Source organism: Hetaerina americana, unplaced genomic scaffold (assembly GCF_022747635.1).
Source record: "Hetaerina americana unplaced genomic scaffold, ioHetAmer1.1.p SCAF_5, whole genome shotgun sequence".
Lineage (NCBI taxonomy): Eukaryota > Metazoa > Arthropoda > Insecta > Odonata > Calopterygidae > Hetaerina > Hetaerina americana.
This window is the reverse complement of record NW_027287095.1, coordinates 55,784,733-55,807,925: the sequence shown is the minus strand read 5'-3', so window position 1 is coordinate 55,807,925 and position 23,193 is coordinate 55,784,733. Positions and strand designations below refer to the sequence as shown.

General features: G+C 35.7%; 2 protein-coding genes across 2 annotated transcripts; one reads left to right on the top strand and one right to left on the bottom strand.

Annotated features, from left to right (window-relative positions):
* The first annotated feature begins 15 nt into the window (after positions 1 to 15).
* Positions 16 to 9,720, top strand: LOC139694425 (ubiquitin domain-containing protein 2). The gene is made up of 5 exons (XM_071592966.1): positions 16 to 192; positions 511 to 747; positions 3,600 to 3,722; positions 3,807 to 3,925; positions 8,683 to 9,720. The coding sequence occupies exons 1-5, from the start codon at positions 111 to 113 to the stop codon at positions 8,824 to 8,826; spliced, it is 705 nt and encodes a 234-aa protein (XP_071449067.1). The 5' UTR covers positions 16 to 110; the 3' UTR covers positions 8,827 to 9,720.
* Positions 9,721 to 10,225: 505 nt separating this feature from the next.
* On the bottom strand, positions 10,226 to 21,695 carry LOC139694424 (heme A synthase COX15). The gene is made up of 9 exons (XM_071592965.1): positions 21,399 to 21,695; positions 21,242 to 21,325; positions 21,036 to 21,168; positions 20,813 to 20,945; positions 20,155 to 20,341; positions 19,568 to 19,820; positions 18,965 to 19,119; positions 13,676 to 13,789; positions 10,226 to 10,366 (listed from the first exon to the last, which is right to left on the bottom strand). Exons 1-9 carry the CDS (start codon positions 21,477 to 21,479, stop codon positions 10,226 to 10,228), a joined length of 1,281 nt encoding a protein of 426 aa, XP_071449066.1. The 5' UTR covers positions 21,480 to 21,695.
* Positions 21,696 to 23,193: the final 1,498 nt, after the last annotated feature.

The window sequence follows — 23,193 nt, the reverse complement described above, 5'->3', positions numbered from 1 at the left end:
CCCGTGTAACGAAAGTGAACTTCTCGAGAATGGTCGGAAAATGGATGAAAGCCTCTCAAATGAACTGGTGATTAATTTGGCTGCGATGCCGCTAAGACTTAATACTCAGAATGGGAGGATGTATTGGTATTAATCGCTCGAGCAGTGGGACCATTGAAAATACTTCCGAGGTTGTCACCAGGCCTAACTCCGGTAAGAACGTTTAATTTATTTCAGCTAAGCATTGAATTTAGGGCACCATAATGTTTGTAGTTAAAAGCAAAATATATGTTCACTTTAAAGTTAGAAATGGGCTATTGTTGCTTCAGTTAAGACACATGCAAGCTGATGTAACGATAAAATGGTGGTAATATCGGTTTATTGCCTGTTAAAATATCAATACGCAGTACTATCTCATTGGAATGTGCCTATTTTAGTCTACCTTCAGTTCACTGTAAATGATTTTTCGTAAATGTGTTGAATGTGCAAAAGATTTCCGTAAATTTAGCCACTTCTTACGCCTGTCTTCAGGAAACGCGCGAAAAAATCATCCACTATGTCATGAAACCATACGATGGAAATCTGATGTACCCCTGACGGACGGGCAGCTGAGGAGTAAGCGAGATGAGTTTTGGGACACCGCTCCAGCTTTCGAAGGACGAAAAGAAATTTGGGATGCTCTTAGAGCCGCAGCAACTGCAGCGGAGTCGCAGGACTTCCAACTTGCTCAAGCTATTCTGGATGGAGCAATCATATCAGTTCCTAATGGTAATTATTCAGATTGGCCTAACATAGTTTTAAACATCGAACTAGGCCCAATGGGTGAAAACGAATTCCATAGTATATCACTCCTTGAAATTCCTAATTGTCTCTTCAGTTCATCATGAAATTTGCGTTGAACCGAAAGTGTGGTATGCTATGTGAAAGTTGATGCAGCACCCATGTATGTTCACCTTCCTAAGAGCATGATAATTTTAGTTGAATGATTATCTAATCATTAAATGTGAGAACTGCTAGTCTTGAGCAGATATTCCTGGTAGAAGTAGCGCCTAAAAGCTTACACAGGATTTGCAGTCCTCATGAGATGTCTTCGTAATCAGAGTACAGTATGGTGTTAGATATGCAGCAGTTAATTTTATTATTTATTCAATTCTCCCAAAACTTTCCAATCCTGAATCAACAAATAGTGAGCTAGGTAATGATGTTTAGGCTTGTGTTTTTCATGGCATCAGGCAGATTAGTAATTTGTAGAACTGAAACGTTTTTGCCCTGTCTTGCAACTCACAGAAATGAACATTTCGTCCATGTTTTATTATAAAATTTGTCATAATATCAAATTATCATTTTTATTTGGTAGACAACAGTTCAAGGTAGAGGGAAGACATACATGACAGCAATTTGGCAGGGCAGAAGTAAAGGGAAGGGAAGAGTTGTAGGGAGGCTGGTTTCTTCTACTCCAGCCATTTAGGAAAGGTTGTATACATTTGAGAAGCAAAATCAGTCAGTGTGTAAGATATCTAGCTTATAGCCCCTCGAACATTTCCTTTGTTCTGTATAGTTGTTTTTTATTCTCACATTATATTATTTGCCTGCCTAATGGACTGTAGATGGTAGTATTTCTTGATTGAGCAGAACAAAATAAGGTGGGAAAGGCTCTATTATCCCATGATTAGCGTGAAGATAGCCTCTTGGAAGTTTGAATGCTCTTTTGAATACAAACGTGAAAGGCAAAACTGTAGAAATAATACTGCCAGTGTAAGTAGGATACGATTGTAGAGGCCAGTGCAATTTTTGTTACTAAAGTAAGAATGGGGGAAGTGATATTCCAGGGGTAAAGTGTTCAGCTACTGATGGGTGGACCCAGGATTGATTCCCAGGTGCCCTCATTCACTCAAGCTGTGTGATATTTTTGGGTAACATAACTTCCTAGGAAACTCTAGGTGGCAGAGGGAAAGGATCTGGCCCCCACTACCCCAATGTGTGAATTTCTCATGTCATTGGGCTTAGTATTAGGTGAACTCTACTGGCACCTACCCAACCGACCTTCGGGTTGAAGATTGCATTGATGATGGTAAGGATGGATAGATAGATAGATAGCTCTCTGCTATTTTGATTCCGCATCAGCATGATATTACAAGCAGACCTTCTGTTATTTGGTTAGCATCAATTCATGATTGTCAGGTTGAATAGTCATTCAGAGGCATACGTAATTTATGAATGGCCACAACAATTGAAATAACCTGTCAGTAATAAATTTTTATAAGGTTTCACATTTGAAATGTACTATTACATAGGTAAATAAATTTTTGTGACCATGGAGTTCTGGTAATGCATATCTATACTGCATGCCATAGAATTCAATAAAAAATTCTCTTCAATTCAATATTTGTTGATTGAAATGGGATACCTATCAATGGATTGTAGTTGAAGTAAGGTGATTGCTTGAATCATTTCTTACTGCAGTGTTGTACAGAGAGTGGAAATATCTCATTCATTCAAAATGGCACTCATCATTCCTGGGAAATAACTTTAAGCTATAATAAAGAATTGCTTAAGCCTAATTACACATTAAAAATGAACAAACTACAGTTGGTTCTGTAGTAAAGTCTGTTTCTTAACTCTATGCACCACATCATGTCATGCATGTCCAGGTATACATTTATGAGCTATGTCATCTCAGAAACTGTTAAGTAAAAAAGTGACTGTGAGCAAAGAAGTTTTCTTTGGTTAAGAACTCGGGATATGTATTTATTATTTGCAGCATTGGGCCCATAACCATTATTAGACCATGGCCAATGATCTGAGGGATACTGAAGTATATTCATCAAAGTCCATTTTTGTGTGGCAATTTGCATGGAACTCATCGATCAGAAATGATTACTTCATTTGATGACCATTCATTTTATGACTTTTTGAGGAATCAAACTCTTGTCGTAAAGCAAGGCATGCTTGTGTTGTTATCCTTACATGTGAATTTTTTTTTCACTTTGGCAATAGGTGGATTACCTTATTTCCCGCTTTATGAGATTTTTTTTTGCTTTAAGGTTATTGCTTTAAAAATCACTATGCTACGAGGGCATGAATGTAATCAACTCACTGTTTTAATGCCTTTATAATGTCATAGTTTCATGGGGCAAAGCCAACAGATGTACTCCAGGGCCAAATTTCAAAGCCAAGAAACAATCTTATGCCAGATACTTATTTGTAGCATGCTTAAAAGCAGAATTCAAATGTTAATCTGAAAGTATCTACGAAACGTTTCTGAAAATATATACCTCCCTTTTCTGCAACAATGCTTTCTGAAAATTTTAATGTTCCCGGTGCTGGTATTGATCCTTGGCGCAAAACTTCTTGTGGCATTTCCATCACAATGTGGGCAACTGCATTTAGATCAGTTTAGCATTTCTTAAGTTCTTAATGTTATTGTGTCTGGAAAATATTGGTGAAACCTAGAAAAATCATAAGGCTTTCCCTGATGGTTAAGCGCATGGAAGGTGACAGGAGTGATTGGTTCTGTTGAAAAAAAGAATGCAATTAAGAAGAGCCCATATATGTAAACAGGATTTAAGTTATTCATTGATAATCATTACATTTTCCAATCTGTTGTAATCTCATTACAGGTTTCTTGACAGAATGCTATGATGAACTAGGAAATCGCTATCAGGTTCCAGTGTACTGCCTTTCATACCCTATTAATATTGTGAAGGAAGCAGGTGGCAGAGATTCTCCTGTTGAATGTTCAGGTGAGGAATCCCTTGTTTGGCTGTAATTTATGTGTGGCATTTGGCTTTATATCTGACCCCTTCATTGAATTGTTTCTTTCACAGAGTCTTTAGATGGAGGGACTGAAGTGATTCTGAAGTTGAGGCTGTCATCCACGTGTTCAGATGTTAAACTTAGTGTGTATTCAAGTGATACTATTGCCATAGCTAAGAAAAAATTACAGGTATGTTGTCTTAAAATTAACTCTCTTAAGTGCAGTGCACAGTATGATATTTGATGAAATATGTGAATATGTCTAAACACATTAACCTTGGTTACACCTTTAAAAATATATGGAAAATCTTTTCCTTCTCATTCCATTCCTAGTATAAAAATAAATTATATTAACTACCTTCCCAGTTGTTCCAGTTACAGAGTTAATGGGATGAAATTTCACTATGGTTATTAGGTTTGCTTAGGTTTGCTCACGCGTGAAATATTAGCTTTTAAACTTATTAATCAAAAGGTAGGTTCCAAGGGCTTATACGAGGGTGGTCCTAGAAGTACCCGGCCTGACCTAGAGATGGAGGTAGTTGTTTGAAAAATATCACGTATTAGAAAGTATGCCATCTATAAAGCATGTGATTCAAGTTTGAAGACGTGGTGTTTAGTATTTGTATGGCAGCCATCAATCGTGAATGTTTTCAGTGAATTTGTGAAAATGGGAGGATATTCGCCATCGTTATGTGATACAATACTTATTTGGAAGGCCTCTGCCCAACCAATATAAAAGCTGAACTGGATTCTACTCTGGGTGAGTCTGCTCCATTGTTTACAATAGTAAAATATTGGGTGGCAGAGTTTAAACGAGGCCGTACGAGCTGTCAAGAAGAGCATCAAATTGGTCGACCAAATGAGGTGATGACTCCAGAAACAGTGGAGAAAATCCACAAAGTGATACTGGGTGATTGTCGACTGAATATGCGCGAGCTAGCAGACATAGTACGCATTTCAAAAAGTGCGGTACATCGCATATTAACTGACACTTTGAGCATGACAAAGCTGTGTGCAAGATGGGTGCCGCTTTTGCCGCCGTTTGCTCACACTCGAGCAAAACCAGAGTCGTGAAGATGTTTCAATTGAGTGTTTACCAAAGTTTCACAGCAACAAAGAAGACTTTTTGCACCATTTCATAACCATGGATGAAACATGGGTCCATTACTTCGAACCCAAGACAAAAGAATAATCAAAACAATGGATTCATAAGGGAGAAACGGTTTCAAAGAAGGCAAAGACTGTTTCATCTACAGGCAAGGTCATGGCATTGGTTTTTTCGGATGCGCCTGGGGTAATTTTCATTGATTATCTTGAAAAAGGAAAAACTATCAATGGTAAGTATTATGCAAACTTATTGCTATGTTTGAATGAAGACATCAAGCAAAAGCGGCTGCATTTGGCTAAGAAGAAAGAGTTGTTTCATCAAGACAATGTCCCAGCTCACAAATCCATAATTGCAATGGACAAACTTCATGTATTTAAGTTTGAATTGCTACCACATGCACCCGTTTTGCCAGGTTTAGCCCCCTTGGATTATTTCTGTTTGCAAACTTGAAAAAATGGCTCGGTGGTCAAGATTTTATAACCGTGAAGAAGTTATGTGGGTAGTTACTAGCTATTTTGAGGAGCAAGACAGTTCTTATAATAGAAAGGGTATCGAACTTACTGAACATTACTGGGAAAAGTGTATAGAGCTGAAAGGAGATTATGTTGAAAAATAAATATAATCTTTTCCAAAATTTTGCGTTTTCTTTGTTGGGTCGTGTACTTCTGGGCTTATCCTTGTACATAGGAAATCAAGGAAAATGGGATATAAAGATAATTCTCTATTCAAATCTTCATGATAAAGGATAAGATGTGTACTTTTACTTGCACTCAGGATTTCCTCATTCTTGTATAGGCCTCGACTTCTGAATTAGTTGACAAAGATCGGAAGTGGATTTTCCATTACAATTATCCCATTAAAACTTCATAAAATATCTTGATTTACTTATTTGTCTTTGTAAATTTTGTCTTAAAAGTCGGTCTAGTTATTTTGCTGCTAGTTTGAATCTATTTCACTCCCGCTTCCAGCCCTTCCCAAGCCTCTCTTACCTTCGCATGTATGTATATTAAGAAGAACTGGTGATAGTGGGCGTCCCTGTCTCATTGTCGTAACTTTCTATCCACCATACTCACCTGAGCAGTATTAGGCATGTACAGGTTGTGGATGAGTCACCTATCCCTCCTATCTACGCATATTTTACATAATACTTTCATTAATTTGACCCAATTTATGCTATCAAGTACTTTCTCAAAATCCAGGAAACAGAAACTACATCGTGACTGCATCAAATTTTTTTCTCTATTAGCCGCCTCATTACTGCTATTCTATCATGCACACATCCACCCTTCGTGAACCCATACTATGTTATCAATTGCCCACCGCTCCAACCTTTTAATCATTATCCTAAATACCTCTTTAGCTCTGTGAAAATTAAACTTATTGTTTTATAGTCTTCTTATCTCTCTTTCCCTTTTTTTGGAATTGGAACTTACACTGATCTGATGAGATCTTCTGGACAAATTCCTCTTTCATAAATAGTATGAATTAACTCCTAAAAACTCTCCCTTACACGTTTTCCTAACCCTTATGTAGTTCTGCAGGGATGTTATCTATATAAATCACAGATTCAGGTGTGGTGTGGTGGAACTGTTCCATAATAACAGAGATTAAAACTCTTGCAAGTTTCCACGTAATAAAGATATATTCTCGACTAGTTTCAATGTACTGCATCATTCTATTGATGTAGTAGCACATTGAAACTAGTCAAAAATTAATCATTAAGTGGAAAATTACAAGAGTTTTTGTCCTTGTTATGTATCTCCAAAGCCTTACTTGACTTCAAATCCCTTATTGTCCTTTCTGTATCACTGTCAATCATGCCTGGATGTAAGCTGTCCTCATCATTTTCTCTTTCCATGTCTAAACTTGGTGAACTAATATTCTTACCATGTATACTTTCCATCTCTGTTGAATATCTCGGGTCAATTGATAATTTTCGTGCCGTATCCTTGATGGTAAATGGATTCTTCCCTTTTACTTTCTGATAGTACTTTCACTTTCCTACTAAGTACACCCATTTTACCTGTCCTCTGTAATTTCTCCATATTATCTCACTGGAGACTCCACCACTTCACTTTCACCCCATTAGTTTCCCACCTCAGTTCATTCTACTTCCTTATTCCTAATGATTTGTTTATATTCTTCATTATCTTATCTCCCTTCTATGTTTGTATTTCCTTCCCCTATATTTCAATTTGTGGTGCTCAATATCCCTTTTTGAGATGTTCCCATCTTTCTCTCACTGTACCCATCTCCCTTTCCTCACTTGTATATTTTTCCACGGTTTACTGGTACTCATTCCTTTCTCTCCCAGTTAATACTTCCACATTTTTCTCTCTCATCGTTCTTCATTGTTGAATTCTGTGAATCTTGGAGTTATACTTAATTAGCACTAAATTAAGATCTAAAATACTAAATTAGCCCAGCAAATTTTCCATGACTTTTTTATGACTGTGAATGCTAAAATTCTCCCTGCAGTCACCTCCAATATAGTAAAATTCTGTGAGCTGGCTATAGTACTGAAAGGTGGAATGGTTGATATTTACAAATTACATGCAAATAAACTTACGTATGGTGAAAAATTTCAGAAGGGGAACTCTTTTAACTTGCCTTTAATCATGAATTCCAAGATTGCCTCTTCATAAGCGACCCCTGTGGAGAATATCCTACATTTTCAGTGTCCACATACTAAATACACCACAGTCCACCCAGGATAAGGTGGCCTTCACTCAGTAGCCAAATGTGCAGGTGGTTCTAATCTAATTGAGATAATAGGAAAGCTTACACAGAGGGAAGACATACGTGACAGCAATTTTAAGGGGCAAAAGTAAAGGTAAAGGGAAGAGAAAATTTGTAGGGAGGGTGGTTTCTTTGTCTCCAGCCAATTAGGCAAGGTTGTTTACATTGGCTTATTTATGGGCCCATAAAATGAATTTTATTGCTAGCATTCTAAATTTGGACTTGCCAGAAGAAAAATCAATCAGTGTTCAAGACATAGTTTATAGCCTATCAAACATTTCCTTTGCTTTGTACTCGCACATTATAATATTTGCCTGGAAAACACATATGGACTGTACATGGTAGTATTTCTTGATTTGAGTTGAACATCAATTTCCTCATCTTTCATCCCCATTGGATGCTATTGAATATCAAAATTTGCTCAATGTCTATTATGCTTCTTCCTACATTTTTATTGGATACTACTACCAACCCACGCTGGCCCTCTTCCCCTGTGCAGTATATTGCTGTTCATCTCCTGCTTTATTTTCTAATTCCCAGTTCTAAACACTAACCATGAGCATTAATATTGCAGAAGTATTCTTACTTCTGTTATATTAGTGGTATGCATGTAATAAGGTGAATACACAACACTAATTTGTGTTGGTGTGCTCATTAAGATGATTCGCAAGTAGAAAATAAGTGAGAAAAGGCCTAGAACCCTTGTTGGAGGTTAGATTTTGATCCTGAAGATGATACATACTGCCTTCTAATGAAACTTTAATGCCCAAATAAAACCATATATTAGTACGCATGTGTAATATGTGCTTTGGAAGGGTCAATAACTTGAGGTTAGTATAGTTGCTGGGGAATATTCAAGGCCTTCGATAATTGATGTCTCTTAGATTGTAGAATCATCAGATACACAAGATAGTACTTAGTGGAAGGCTGCTTGGGATAATTGTGAAGATGGAACTGTAAAAATTTGATTCTTTAAAGAGGAGATATAATGACAGTATGAGCAGTAAATGAATTGATTGATTTCAATAATGAGTATTTGCAATTCCTTTACACTTATGAAGGCTTGTTGCATTGATTTCCATTCATTTCCCCCTTCACAGAATCAAGAATTTATTGAACCATCTTGTCAGAGGTGGTTCTTTGGTGGAAAGCTGTTGAGTGATAAAATGAGGATTGAAGAAGCCAAGGTGACCCCAGGTTACGTCATTCAGGTCATAGTAAATACTTTGAAAGAAGGCAGTTGAGTCTGTTACCAGTTTTGGCAGCTATGGCTTTTCCTGCCACAATATTTGGAATGTGTCAAACTTGTAAGACTGAAGAATTACTTCCGTGCTAAGCATTGTGTGAATGATTTCTTATAAAATTCAGTGGCACACATCTTATCGTTGTTACACTGGATTGACTTAAGTAATTACGAACAATATCATAATCAACTCATAATAATTGAATTTTTGCTGGTGCTTCGCATTGAGCAAATATTGGGTGCCTGAAAGTTAAAAGTTGTACAATTTGTGGGTATCAATGGAGCAATGATTCAAGCGTAAAATTAAAAAAATTCTAATACTCCTTAGGAATAATTTGATCTATCACCTTTAAAGGCAATACATAAAAGGTGAATTTTTGATTCAAAGTGATCCCCAGCAGCTCATTACAAATGTTGGCTGTCCGGTTTTGTTATTGTGTTAATGCTGCAATACGTTTGGCTCATTTTTAGCACTTATGAATTTTAACAGTTGTGAATTTTAAATTTTAATATTTTTCCATTTTTGTATTACTTTTTCATGTTTTTTAAATGTTTGTTTCATTCAAGTTGGCATGAAGCTGTGCAGAAATAGTTTTTTTTTTTAAATAGTTGATGAAGTGTAAATAGAACTTAAGTTTGAATATGGATTCTTTAATCTATTCTTATGCAAAGAACTGTAAATAATGTAAAGAATTATTCATTCAGTTGTATCTTGTGCCCAGTGCTGCTCTGGCTGTTTGGTGTTGGCAGTTTTGATACAGAATCACTACCTCAAATCATTTGCAGGTGCTGGAAGGTTTTGGCATGGCAGTTGTGCCAGAGTATCCTTATCTGCTACATTTCTGTCTGCCAAAGCCAAGAAAAGTGTTCATCTGTGGAGGATACCATTTTTTTATTATGTGAATTTTTGTTGTGATCTAGTTACATTTGTTTATTTCACTTTTTACCATACATTCCAACCACTTGCTAAATTCAGAGTATGCTGGGCAAGAATGGACTTAAAAGTTGAAGACAAGAGCTCATTCAATGTGAATTAATACTCTGTAGATAATATCTAAAGATATGGATTAGAAAAACCTGCGTGTTGACTTACCTATGTTGAACATATTGTCAGGCAAATGCACAACTGGTGTAATGGTTACTAAACAAAATAACTCATAACCCTCTTATGATATTTCATTAATTTACCTAATATGCCAAAGGGTAACAAAAATAGTTTACCATGAAATATTTATGTATTTTACAAGAGCATTTATACAAAGAGTGAATTGAGACAGTTGAAAAAAATGGTCATTTTAAACTCATCCAAGGCTTTCAAGAGGAAATATAAGCAACTCTTTATCCAGCTTGCCTCTGAACTGAAGACTACAAACTGAATGCATGAAAGATTCCCAACTGCTCTATTTTGGAACTGCTTTGACAAGTTTAAGCTCATGTGTGAGCCATACTGCAAGGGAAAGCAAAATTAAAGATCCAGACTGATGGGTTGCTGCCACTGGAACAGGGACATACATCAGCAGCGTTGTGATTCCAAGGACCACCTGCAAATCAAAAGCATCCTTATCACTACACATATTGCTTGCGTGACCCTGACACTACTTCTCTCAATTTTGACATTCTTTCCTTTACAAACAATGCTGAATTTGACAAAAAATTTCTAGTTGCCTACATGAATCTTTTTGCCAACCAAACTTGATGAAGAGAACTTCAACATTTCCTTAACTGTGAATTCATCCAAATTGTGTATGCTTTAGGTTAAACTCTCAATTTTCAAGGAACCAGTTACTAGAATAGAAAGATAGTACAACTAAAGTGGCACATTATACATTTTAGACGGTGCTGTTCTTCTCCACTTCATAAGAATAACGGCTTAACTCAGTGCATAAATCACATAACTCCCTTTATGGCAGAAGATAAGTAAAACTTAAAGATCTGTGGCTCTACATCATGATCAAAATCAAGTGCCCCAAAAATACGGAGTGCCAGACTCAGTCTGTTAGGCTTCATTATGACTGAAGATATCATTTTACTTTTACAGCAAGAAAAGGCCTACTAAGGTTCTTTCTTACTTTAAGTAGAGGCTATATATTTTCACAAATTAAGAATTCAATTTGAGCCCATTATGAAAGTCCAGCATTAATATATAATTGAGTATATTATTGACTGAATTATATTTAATCTGTACATGAATCAGTTTACCATATTTTCCCAATTGTAAGCACATACTACCATTTTTTAGTAGCCGTGAATAATTATAACCCAATTCTAATTTCCCACAAATTGATGATCAAGCAGGTGAGGTAGTGAAAAAGTGTTTTCATATCATGTAAATGCTTTTTAAATTTGCAATAATTATGATTTAACTTCTGACTAAATATTGATGTCTCCATTGACTACTAACTAATCGAAAACAATGGAAATGTTTTTACTTGGCATTTCAGCAATTTCAAGTAAAATATATGCCCTCAAGTAGGAAGCCAACTCATCTGAAGAAGCTTACCGAAGGTTGTGACTATTGGTTCAAATATATATGACAAATACAACATAGGGGTAACTATGATATAAAAGTCATTCAGTTTCCAGCTCTCATTTGAACAAAAGTTTAATTTTCATGAAAGAGTACTTAGTTTTCCAGTTTGTCATTTGGTTAATTTCTTAAGTAAATGTATTTGTCTCAGAATTTAGTGATATATTACTGTTCTTAAAAATATTGCCAACGATAAAAATGATTTACTGTCAGAAAACACTGGATCATGATTTTTTGGTCAGTGACATGGGTAGTCTGGAACAAAAAAGTGACTGCACCTGAGATAAGCCAATGTTTCTTTAAATATGACCATTTAATTTTGGGATGGTTAATCTAAATAAATGATATTTTAGGGCCTATTGAAAATAGGCAACTCCCAATATTTGAGGTGATTGCCTCTCTTTTTTTCTTTTGACTTCAAAAATAATATGGATGCTAAAACTTGTATGATGATAGCAATGTATGGAATTTTGCATTTATAGTCCAGTCGCCAACAACTAAAGCAGAATGAAAATTCATATTTTACATTCAATTTAGTTAACTTCTTCTATGAAAGCACCTTTTACATTCCACTCCAAATTAAAATGCAGGGTGTCCTCTTAACTGAGAAATAATGGAATTTATTGAACCTATATAAGTAAGGAATTTCAGGAAATCACCCTGGGCAGGCCTTAAAAGGATAAACTGTGGAAGATTAGCATTGATTAGTTTAAACAAGATTTTTGTTATGTATTTTGGTTTAATAATACTCTAAAAACTTTCCAATCTATTTCTCACCACTGCATCTTAATATACTTCTACTTAATTATTATTGTTTTTATTAAATCTTCCCTTTTATGAATGTGATACATCATATACAAACTAAACCTGGCTTTATATTTTTACTAGTGGTCTCCCAAGAATTACCTTCCCTCAACTTTGGCCTAGATATTATAGAACTTTCTAATAACTTTTGGCAGACATCCTGAGTATAACTTCAATTCAATTGAGACAGCTCAAATCCAGTGGTGTGGATTGCTTTTTAACAATATGTGCAGATGACCATACTCTTGTTATGTATGAGCAATATTATTGGACATTAAGATTACAATAAGTTTAAAACTACCTAATAATACTGCATAAAGGGCAACTATTGAATTCCAATTATCCATTAAGTGTGGCCTATGCAAAGAATTAAGGTTAATTCTGTTTGTAAAATATTCTACTTATTCAAAATTGCAGTCAAAGGTTGAGTCACAGTTCCATTTAAATTAAAAGTTAAAATCAGCTATCTTTTCTTGCATATTTTAATCATGACTTATTTCCTTCATTAATTGTGTATTAGGACAATTTGAATCTATTTGGTCTTAATATAAAAATAGGCAATCCAAAAATGAGATAAAAACAATCTTCAACAAGAACCTATTCAACATAAAGGTTCTGAAAAATTTTATAACTATGATGCATAGCAGCCATCATGCTGATCAGTTCAAGTTGCTGTCGTTCATAAATGTCATAAATGAAGACCAGACAATAACAAAAAAGTAATAATTATGTTCAGAAAAATAATGGCTAGAGTTGACTGCTTTTTAACATCAGGACGCTTGTCAGTGGAGTTCTTACTATACTGTCTGTTAATGTTTGGTGAGAAAGCTAAATGTGAAAGCCTACAATTGAGAGAATATGGTACACCCTATGAAAACATAAATATCATTATGAATAATGAAATGGAGAGGCATAAATTATTTCCTCTCAGATAAAAGAGCATACTGTTACACTATGATAGCCATTCCACAATGCCCTTGGATACTGTCCAGCTTCCACCAGAAAGTGTGACTTATATGGTGTTAAAGATATGTTTATTGTACATAAATTCGTTCTCATTATGCAAACATCAAAATTATATCACTTATGACTGTGAAATAATAAAAAGGTCAATTAAGTACAACTTGTTGTTTGACTGATATCCTTGCACATTCTCTTTGTGCAAACTACTTTTATAAGCAGCCATAACATCATTTAATAGTTGACATGTGTAACAACTTATGCATGCCCATATTGGGGCATAACATCCCTCTATCATATGAATTCACGAGAAATTGTTTTATAAGTAATATTTAGCTTAAAGAATCTACTCTCCTGACCTAGAAGCTGGGATCACGTCAAAGAAATTGCAACTAGACAAATGAGCTCTTATTTTACAATTGTGGAGCTAGCTTTAAATTTAAAAGTACTGATGTTATTACCCTTTACATAAACAGCATATAGAATTAAATGGCAGCTTCAATTTTTGTTCAATTAAATGCAATAAATTTTTTATATATTTTCCATCTGAATTATTTACCTGCATCCATGCCATTGCTGCCACTGCATTTGTTGCAGCATAAGCACGAGGAGGTAGATGCCTTCGCCTGGATACAAGCCATAGGCCAGAAATCATTAAGAGTGTACTGATCCCCTGAAAGACATGAAGAATAATTAATTAAATTTTGCATATATAATTGGTTAATTTGAGATCTGATACAAGCATTGGTTGTGGGATGATTTAATAATAATATTTTCTTCCTGGCCTCAACCCTTCCTGCTGATGAGGCTTCCTGAGGACATCACAGAATCTAAGGACTCATTATTATTATTAAGTAATCTACCGGCTAATGTAGGTTTTGGATGGACACAATGATCAAATAAATATTTTGTTTCTCCCAACAAATTACAATCCAGCAGCTTACTCTACATCAGGTCCCTCTTTACCTTTGTGTACTTCCTTCTTACCTTCATCACGTCCAACATCCCTATCCTGTTCCTGCCCTTTCCTCGTTTGCCTAACATTCTCCCCTCTATTACACTCTTCAACATCCCACTGCCAATCAAAACCCCCTTCATCCATTTTTCCAGTCTCCTCAGGATTTTTCAAAACAAACCCATATTCTCCCCCACCATACCTAGTACTTCCTCATTTGTTTTCCTTTCAGTCCATTTCACTTTCTCCATTCTTCTCCACACCCACATTTCAAAAGCCTCCAATCTACTTCTCTCATCCTGCTTCAGTGACCACTTTTCCCCACCATACATACACCGTAACTATGCTCCGTATCAAATTTTTGATAAGTCTTTTCTTAACATCCTTACTCAACGTCCCAGTCATCAACTCCCTCCTTCTTGTGAAAGCCTCTTTGCCTTGCGCAATTCTTCTCCTTACGTCCCTACTACTTTGACCGTGTTGGTCTAAAACACTTCCGAGATACGTAAACTGTTCTACCTGCTCTAGTTTTTGCCCTCCTATTTTAATGTTAAGCTTAGCCTTTTTCTTTCTAGAAAATCGCATAACCTTTGTTTTGTTAATATTGATTCTCATCCCATACCTGTCATACTGAATTTCCAATTCACTCAGCAATGCTTGCAGCCCCTTGGCTGACTGACAAACTAAAGCTTGGTCATCAGCAAACCTAACTGATTTTACGAATTCCCCGGCCATTTTCATTCCTACCTCGAGTTCTTCCCATGACTCTTTAATCATTTCCTCTGCATACAGGTTGAACAGCAACGGTGATAATGGGCAACCCTGCCTTACACCTCTTCCTAACACTGCCCAACCGGACTCCCCGTTCCCCACTCGCACCTGAGCAGTCTGAGAAATGTACAGGTTGCGGATTAGCCTCCTTTCCCTCCAATCTATTCCTATTTTCTGCAATATACTCATTAGTTTTTCCCAATTCACTCTATCAAATGCCTTTTTTAATTCTACAAAAGAGGCAATTATGTCCTGATTGTATTCTATTCTTCTCTCAATTAGTGATCTTATTACTGCAATGGCATCGAGCATGCCTCTCCCCTTCCTAAACCCAAACTGATCATCCCCTAAGAATCATTTGCCTTACTCTCCATACTTTTGTTGATGATCCTGAGAACCACTTAAGCTGCATGGGAAATCAAACTTATTGTTCTGTAGTCCTCACATGATGTAGCCTTTATCTTTTTCGAATAGGAACAAACACTGATCTCACCAAGTCTTCCAACCATAAGGACTCATATTCTTCCATAAATGAATAATTAATCATTCGTATTGCTGCGCATCAATACCCATGAAATACTGTAAATCCGCCAATGTTCACTTTCAAGTAACTGTAGTCAGGATGGGAATTAGTCAACTTCATAACAGAATGAGCCTAATACAGCTAATGTGAGTGTAAGCCATAATACTTCACATTGTTTATAATCAATTCCAACAAACCAGCTGTCTGTATATTTCACAGCTTTTTTCAAAATATGGCACCATTAATAATGCACCTAATTTAACTTCCAAACTCCCTCTCAGCAATCAAGAGAAAATCATGCTGCTTTTGGCAGGAGTTAATCCTTCCAGTGTTTTGAATACCACTGAGTCCTCGTCTTAAAAAATTTATGAGGGCATAAGACCCTTTATCTTATGCCACCCAAAAAATGAAACTAACCTTGAGACTTATATGAGGGAGTAAAAGAAGTTCAATTTACTCTGGAATGGAATTAATGTAGTATAATTTGTGGAAAAGGATATCCTGGGAGATTTCCAGAAAGAATACTGCAGTCAAAAAGAAAGATGCTGGGTCAGAAGCAAGAGGGGGTGCATTTAAGAATCAATATATTTATATACACATCACAAAACATTAGCTCGACTTGCCCCTGAACTCTGCGATGATAGTGGGTTAGTTCTACTGCTCATCATGATTACTGGCTGGATGACAGCTTAACACCTGTCGGGAGCCACAAGTCCAGTGTAACTTGAGATTCAAAAGACTCGTGGTGTAGCATGCTAATAAATGAGATTCATTTATCATGGATAGGATTTAATTGGTGGTATGTACTTGGAAGGTGAGAGTTGCAGCTTATTTTAATGAGCTTGTCATCAAAGTATGTTGACATGACATCAAGTGCAGAGTATTGGGTTATGAAGGACTTTGGAAGGAAGACAGAATAAAACAAAATAGATATTGGGAATGTTCATTTACTCATTGAACAGCATGCATAAAAATGTTACAAATGAAAATGATAGGAAATGGGTTACAGACGATATGTTGGGATGATTAAAGGACATGAACACAAAATCAGGGAGGATAAAATATGAAGATCTAAAGAGAGAATACTGCTATAAATGTGTAGTGGAAAGAGAGGATATGGAGAATTTAAAAGGATAGGGTGAAAGGGATGCATTATACAGAAACATGAAGGAACTTAGAATTTAAGAAAGAAAAATCTACATACACTATTATATATGCTAAGTGACAAATAATAATTGAAGTAGAAGAGATTCTAACAAGTGGGAAATAATGCAAGGATGAAATTGACGGTAAAGATATTATGCCATTGACCCAGATACAGAAAGGACAAATGATGTTGAAGAGGAAAGCTTAGGACCCCGAATACTTGATTTCAAGGTAGAAAAGCATCAAAGGAAACTGAAAAAGGGTGTACATTAAAAAAGTATGCATATAAAATCCTTGCAGAAATACTTAAAGAGATCAGGAAAATGAGAAAAAATTTTTATAGGGGTTCATTCATAGCATTTAAAATGTAGGAATGTGTCCAGAAGAGTCCACGACATTGTATTGATTTCATTCCTAATTAAGGGAAAGGAAGCAGTATGTGACACATATGGAACCATAAGTTTCATTTCACATGCAGAAAAGCTAATATTTTGCATCACAAATCAAAGGATGGATAAGGGGGCATGTGATTACCGTAGTTTCCCATCGATAATGCACACCCAGAACTTTATAGTTACCATGAATTTGTATAGATAATGTGCACCCAGGGCTTTAGAGTTATCTTGAACGTGTATAGATGCCGTAAAAATAATATATAGTGCATGTAAAAATGTCTATTTTGGAAGTGTGCGTAAAAATACATCTATGTTTTGTTTTCTTCAATTTTCATTACATATCGCGAATCCTCATTTTTTCGATCATTTGAACATTTTTGTATAGATAACACGCACGTTATCGATGGGAAAATACAGTACTTGGAAGAAAACCAGTTTGGATTCAGAAAAAGGGATAGAGTATGTCCAATAGTATAAAAAAAGAGAGGTCTCAATTAGAAAAGAATATATGGCATAACCAGCATGTATTTCATTACTTAATAGATATTGAGAGGGCATTGAACAGTATATATTGGGCAACACTGAGGAATGTTTTGTAGAAGATAGGAATACACTAAAAAGATAAGTGACTTATCTGAAACCTGTACATGATTGAGACTGTGTAAGTGCAGATAGAAATGGAAAGTTAGAATGGACTTTTAGGCAGTGGAGTGCGACAGGGCTGCCCCTTATCACCCAGACTGATCAGTAAACAAAGTATATAAAGAAGAAATGGTAACAGAGGGATGTGGATGGGACCAGAGTTGGAGGAGAACTCATCAAATCTGATTTGGGGATGATCAAGCTCAGAAATTCAGTCAAAGGATTCCAATCATTTCTCAGTGCAAGTATATAATCAATGTGGTTGGTGTGGGATGAAAATCATTTTTTAAAATATGAAGGTATAACGGCTCTCAAGGAATAGGAAAGCTAAGGTAACATCAAAGTTGGTGGGCATTAGGTAGAACAGTTCACCCATTTAGAAAGTTCATTAGAAGGTGGGAAATGTATTAAGGACCTCAAAAAAAAATTTCATTGAGTAATGAAGCTTTTACAAATAGGAGTCAATGATATTAACCTTATGTACAGAAGAGTAGTCAAACTTTGATCTGGAGCACAGTTGGTGTGCCTTAAGAACTCTGTCAATGAAGCAAGAGGATTAGCATGGATTGGTGGCTTTTGAGATATGGGTACAAAGAGAAATGAAAAAATTAAAACTGACAGGAAGGTAAAAATTCAAGAGGGGCAAGAAAATTTGATGCAAGGTATTTTTTACATTTAAATTAACACTATTATTAAGATTATGAAAACAGTTTTATTAAAACTAGTCTGATGAAGAGTTGTAAAAGATAACAATATGAACGATTTGTTATATGCTGTCCCTTCAAAATTTTAACCAATTCAAATATAATAATGCACCTGTCATTAAAGTAGCATTTGAATTGATTTATTTTGGCCAAATTTTAATTATTTATTCTACTTGGAATAAAAGTAATATATTTTGGGTATTTGGTAGTTCATGGTGTGTTGGACTACTGACTGGAGGGCCCATGTTCGATTCCCAGGCAAGCCTCTCTGGGCACCCTCATCCCCACCCAAGCTTAATGATTTTCTAGGTTACAGACCTTCCTGGGGAACTATAACCAGGCCAGGGAAAGGAACTGGCCCCCCTACCCTGATATGTGAATTTCACACACCGATGGACTTAGTACTCTACCATCACCTACCAAAACGACCTTCAGGTTGATTACTGTGTTTATGATTTTTTAAGCATACATCTCATACTGATGAGATGAGTTTTTTTAACTATGTCTTGTCCATGAAATTCCAATCACATTAATGATTGAACACACAAATATGACCTGTAAAATGGATCAAGGGTATTCAAAGGACTTTCAATATCCATTCCTGTCGAGATCACTATCACCAATGTTTTCATCAATACAATACCTAACTCATGCTACCTATGGAGGAAAAATTAAAATTTCGCACAGAAATAAATCAAATGCTAACACTTACCAGAACTCTGTGATCAAACTGTACAGTGGTAGGGTTTTCAGTAAAATTACTAATTGCGGGAGAATATGCTAATATATCATCAGGAATCCATCTATCGGCCATTTTAGGGAATGAGTTATACACCAGACCAGCATCCAGGCCAGCAACAAATGCACCTAGACAGTAATTGTGCACATAAAACAGTTGTTATTAAATTACATAAATCAAGTTTAACCAACTTACTTAGAGCTAGATTGGGATTTTAAATTATAAACCACCTTTAAAAACTTGCTCAGTTCAAAATAATTATCAAGTTCATAATTTATATTTTAATTGAAAAAAAAGGATTAAAAATATAAATAAGTGCGAACCAACATTGTCACCTCTTTGTTTTGTGGTTCTCAGATTTTGATTACTTGCCTTTCTTTCATTAAATCATATGTTAATTTTAAGAATAATCATAAATCTTAATTTTATACTTAGTGCTCTTTAACGACAATAAATTAAATTTCCAACATTGTAATTTCATCAGGTGGAGCTCCATCAATTTTCAGCAAGAAGAGTATTGAAAAAAACTCATGACTACTCACTAAATTTTAAGCATAAAATTTATGGAAAGAATACCTGAAAGAGCTGTTAAGAAGACCATTCCTTTGCAAGCATGGGCAAACATTCGGAATCGCCTTGTGGCTAGTGTTGCAGAAACTGCCTTTGGAGGCAGTAAATGATCCAATGAGGACCAGAGGAATAAAGTATACAATACAAAAGCAAGACTCAAGTGCGCAGCCAAACGGTACTGTGAAACCCTTGGAACATCACTTTCGGAATGAAATCGATCCTCCAGTCCAGACTTGACCATGTACCAACCCATTAAACCCTGGAAACAAAAAAATCATTTATGGCATTACTATGAATTTCTGTTACGATCCAAATAATACACAACTCCAATCACAGAAATACAACACCTGACAGATGGATGGTTAAGATTGGACAGATGTCCAGTCTACAATTAAATATTGATTCTTAAGCATATTTTATACTATACATCTTTTATACTTTTTTATAAATAATATTTTCCATCAGATATGATAAGAAATTCTTGTGTTCCAGACCTTAGTTTTTAATAACAATTCAACAAAATTAAGTTGTGGTAAGGTTAATATGATTTCAACCCATTACAGGTCTCATCTTAAGTAAATGTGGAATATTACCTGACAAGCTAAAATTGTTCCAAAGGCTACAACACGAATTTTCATTCCTTTCTTAAGCCAACCTTTGGCCCAAAATATGGCAGCAGGAATATAAAATGCAGCTCCTATTGCTCGACCCCAGGTACGATGAAAATATTCCATCCACCATATCCATTTAAAATCTTCAAGAGTTATTTCCTTATTTTTCCTTAAGGAATAATAAACTATATTAGTAGTTATATTAGCTACTCATTAATATTGAAATTAAATTTAAAATACTTCGCCTTTCCACATAAACCACTTTTATTACTACCTAGGTTTCGATATGGTATAACATCATCAGGTCATGACCTGATGATGTTATACCATATCGAAACCTAGGTAGTAATAAAAGTGGTTTATGTGGAAAGGCGAAGTATTTTAAATTTAATTTCAATATGAAGAATTTCCACCAAGTGACGCCAGAAACTGTTTCATTTAGTTTCGCTAGTTTCACTTTTTTGTTTCTGCATGTAGGTTTTTCAATAGACTTGTAAAATTTAGTCCCCATGGGCTATTTAATTTTGATTCAATCATTTATACATGTACTGGCCTTGTCTTGTGACAAAGAAAATCAGTTATTAATTCAAATTTAGCCAAGTATCAAAAAGGGAAAGATTTTTTGTAAAATCATGCATACAACTTGAACTCTGGATACTGTTGATAATTTTTAAATTCAGTTTCCCATTCCTCTGGAGTTGTTGGTGGCTTCTCCCCAAACAGCTGCCATGTTACCATCGACAAACCGGACTCAGTCAGCCTTGTAACACCACCTAATTCAAATTGAAGCGAAAATATTACAATAACTGGCCACCAACTGACATCTATTTAAACCAAGGATGAGAGAAGCAATATTTCCTTACCTAATATAACTGCAGTAAACACCATCCCACTGCATCCTAGAAGCCAATATCCAACAATCTTATCTGTTTTTAAGGGAAGTGCATGCGCAACTTCTTTGGCCTGAGTTGTATTGCATCTAATTACTGGTGTAAACTAAAAAAAAAGTTGCGTCAGCGTTATTGAAGGTATTAAACACTAACAAGATGTGGGCCTATTATAGACTTACCAAGTTCTTGAATTTCGTCCACCTGCATTGAGTGAATGCTTGACCATCATTTACTGATTTGCCCCACGCATTCCTTACAACAGCCTAGTTTAATTAGAGAACAATGAAGAATAAACGTTACAAACAAATAATCTTAGCTGAATGTGCCGGTCCTTACCTTGGATGTTTTTACTAAAGACGCAGTGCCACTTAGTCTATTTAAGAAGCAGATACTTCTCATTGAGTGTACACTCAGCATGTTTCAGTGTTAGAGCTCTTCAATCAGGTGCTATATAAATAACTTATAATTTTTACGATCCTCAACTTAATTTATGCATAACGGCATACCGGTATTAAACCGTTAATTCACATATGTCACGAATGAGTGATGGAAAACATTACATCTATATTCTGTCACACTAAAAAATAAATTAACACGGGTTAATACTTTGCCAGCCTTAAAACTCACACCAAAATTGACAAACTTCAATTTCGCATGTCTTTTGTCACATGAGGAACCCGAATACACACGCAGCCGCTTTGATTTGAACAAAGAATTAGTGATAGTAATACTAAATTACCTTTCAACTCTTCATATTGAACTTTTCTTCTATTGAATATCTCACGCAGATAAATGCGATTTTTTCATTTCCGTACGTCTGGAACGCAAGCTAATTCAATCGCAACTTTTCTAACCGTGGCGAATGGGAAAAGATCGTAAATCTTTCAGTAGCTTAAGTTTTGGGTGGGATTCAATAGAACAAGAACGGTTGGTGCCTTAAACTTAATGTGGCCTTAATATTTTCATAATTATTTGAAAAATAAAAATATTTATCCATGGGGCGCAGAACATGCCTCATTTTGTACATCTGCCAGCAGAATTGAAAACCTCAATGTCCCTTACATCGTTGAAGTATTAGCTGACATGCCTCTTGTTGAAAGGAGCATTCTATGGCACCAGCGCACACATTTCTTAAGGCTAATGTTGTTTATCCTCATATGAGATATGTGCCATTTTTCTCTTGCATTTACTGGTCCTAGGGCATATACATTTTGTTCTCTACACGCACTATGCTAGGAAATATGAGATCATACATTACTTAAGGAAGTTCTTAAAAACTAAAATCGATTATGACGGTACAACTAGCAATTACTGAAAATGGCCATTAACTAGGAATAGAATCATTAATAAAAAGAAACACTTCTTTAAGCTCAAATGTCAACAATCAAAGGTGTTAAAAACACTATTGAGGAAGGAAACGGGCAATCGCTTCAACTATTATTCCCGTCTTTTATGATGGATACTTCAGAGAATATGAGTCCTGGCAACCGCGGGATTCGGCCCAATCGGCTGTGTGTCGTGCCTGGCAGCGGGGGGATGGGGCTTCCTCGGTCGTCATTCCATGAAACCCATGCAAGGGAAAACCTACAGTAGCAGGGCAGAAGACGCAAGAGATGTCGACCAAATTCTGTACATCTGGACCTTTGCTATCTACATTGTATTCCCTTTATATGTCTAATCTTGTTGGTCTGAGTTCTTTACCATACAGTTCTTCTATGTATTCCTTCCATTTCTATTGTATCTTTTCTATGTCAACTATTATCTTACCTGACTTATCTCTAACTACTAACACAGATCTTCCCTTCTTACTTCCCGATAGTGATTTAACCTTACCATATAGTACCCCAATTTCACCCTTCCTCTGCAAACTTTCCATATCCTTGCACTGCTTCTTTTGTTGCCCACATCAATTTATTATTTAACCCTATATACTTCATTCTGCCTCTGTGTTTACACTCTTCCATTTTCTTCTCTCATTCATCTTTGCAATCATCTCATCCATGATCAATGATTTCCTTTCTCCATTAACAGTTCCTAGAGTGTCTTTTGCAGCTTTCAACATCCCTTTCTTGATACATTCCCATTTTTCTTTAATAGTACTCAGCTCTTTACGGTCCTTCATGATTTTCTG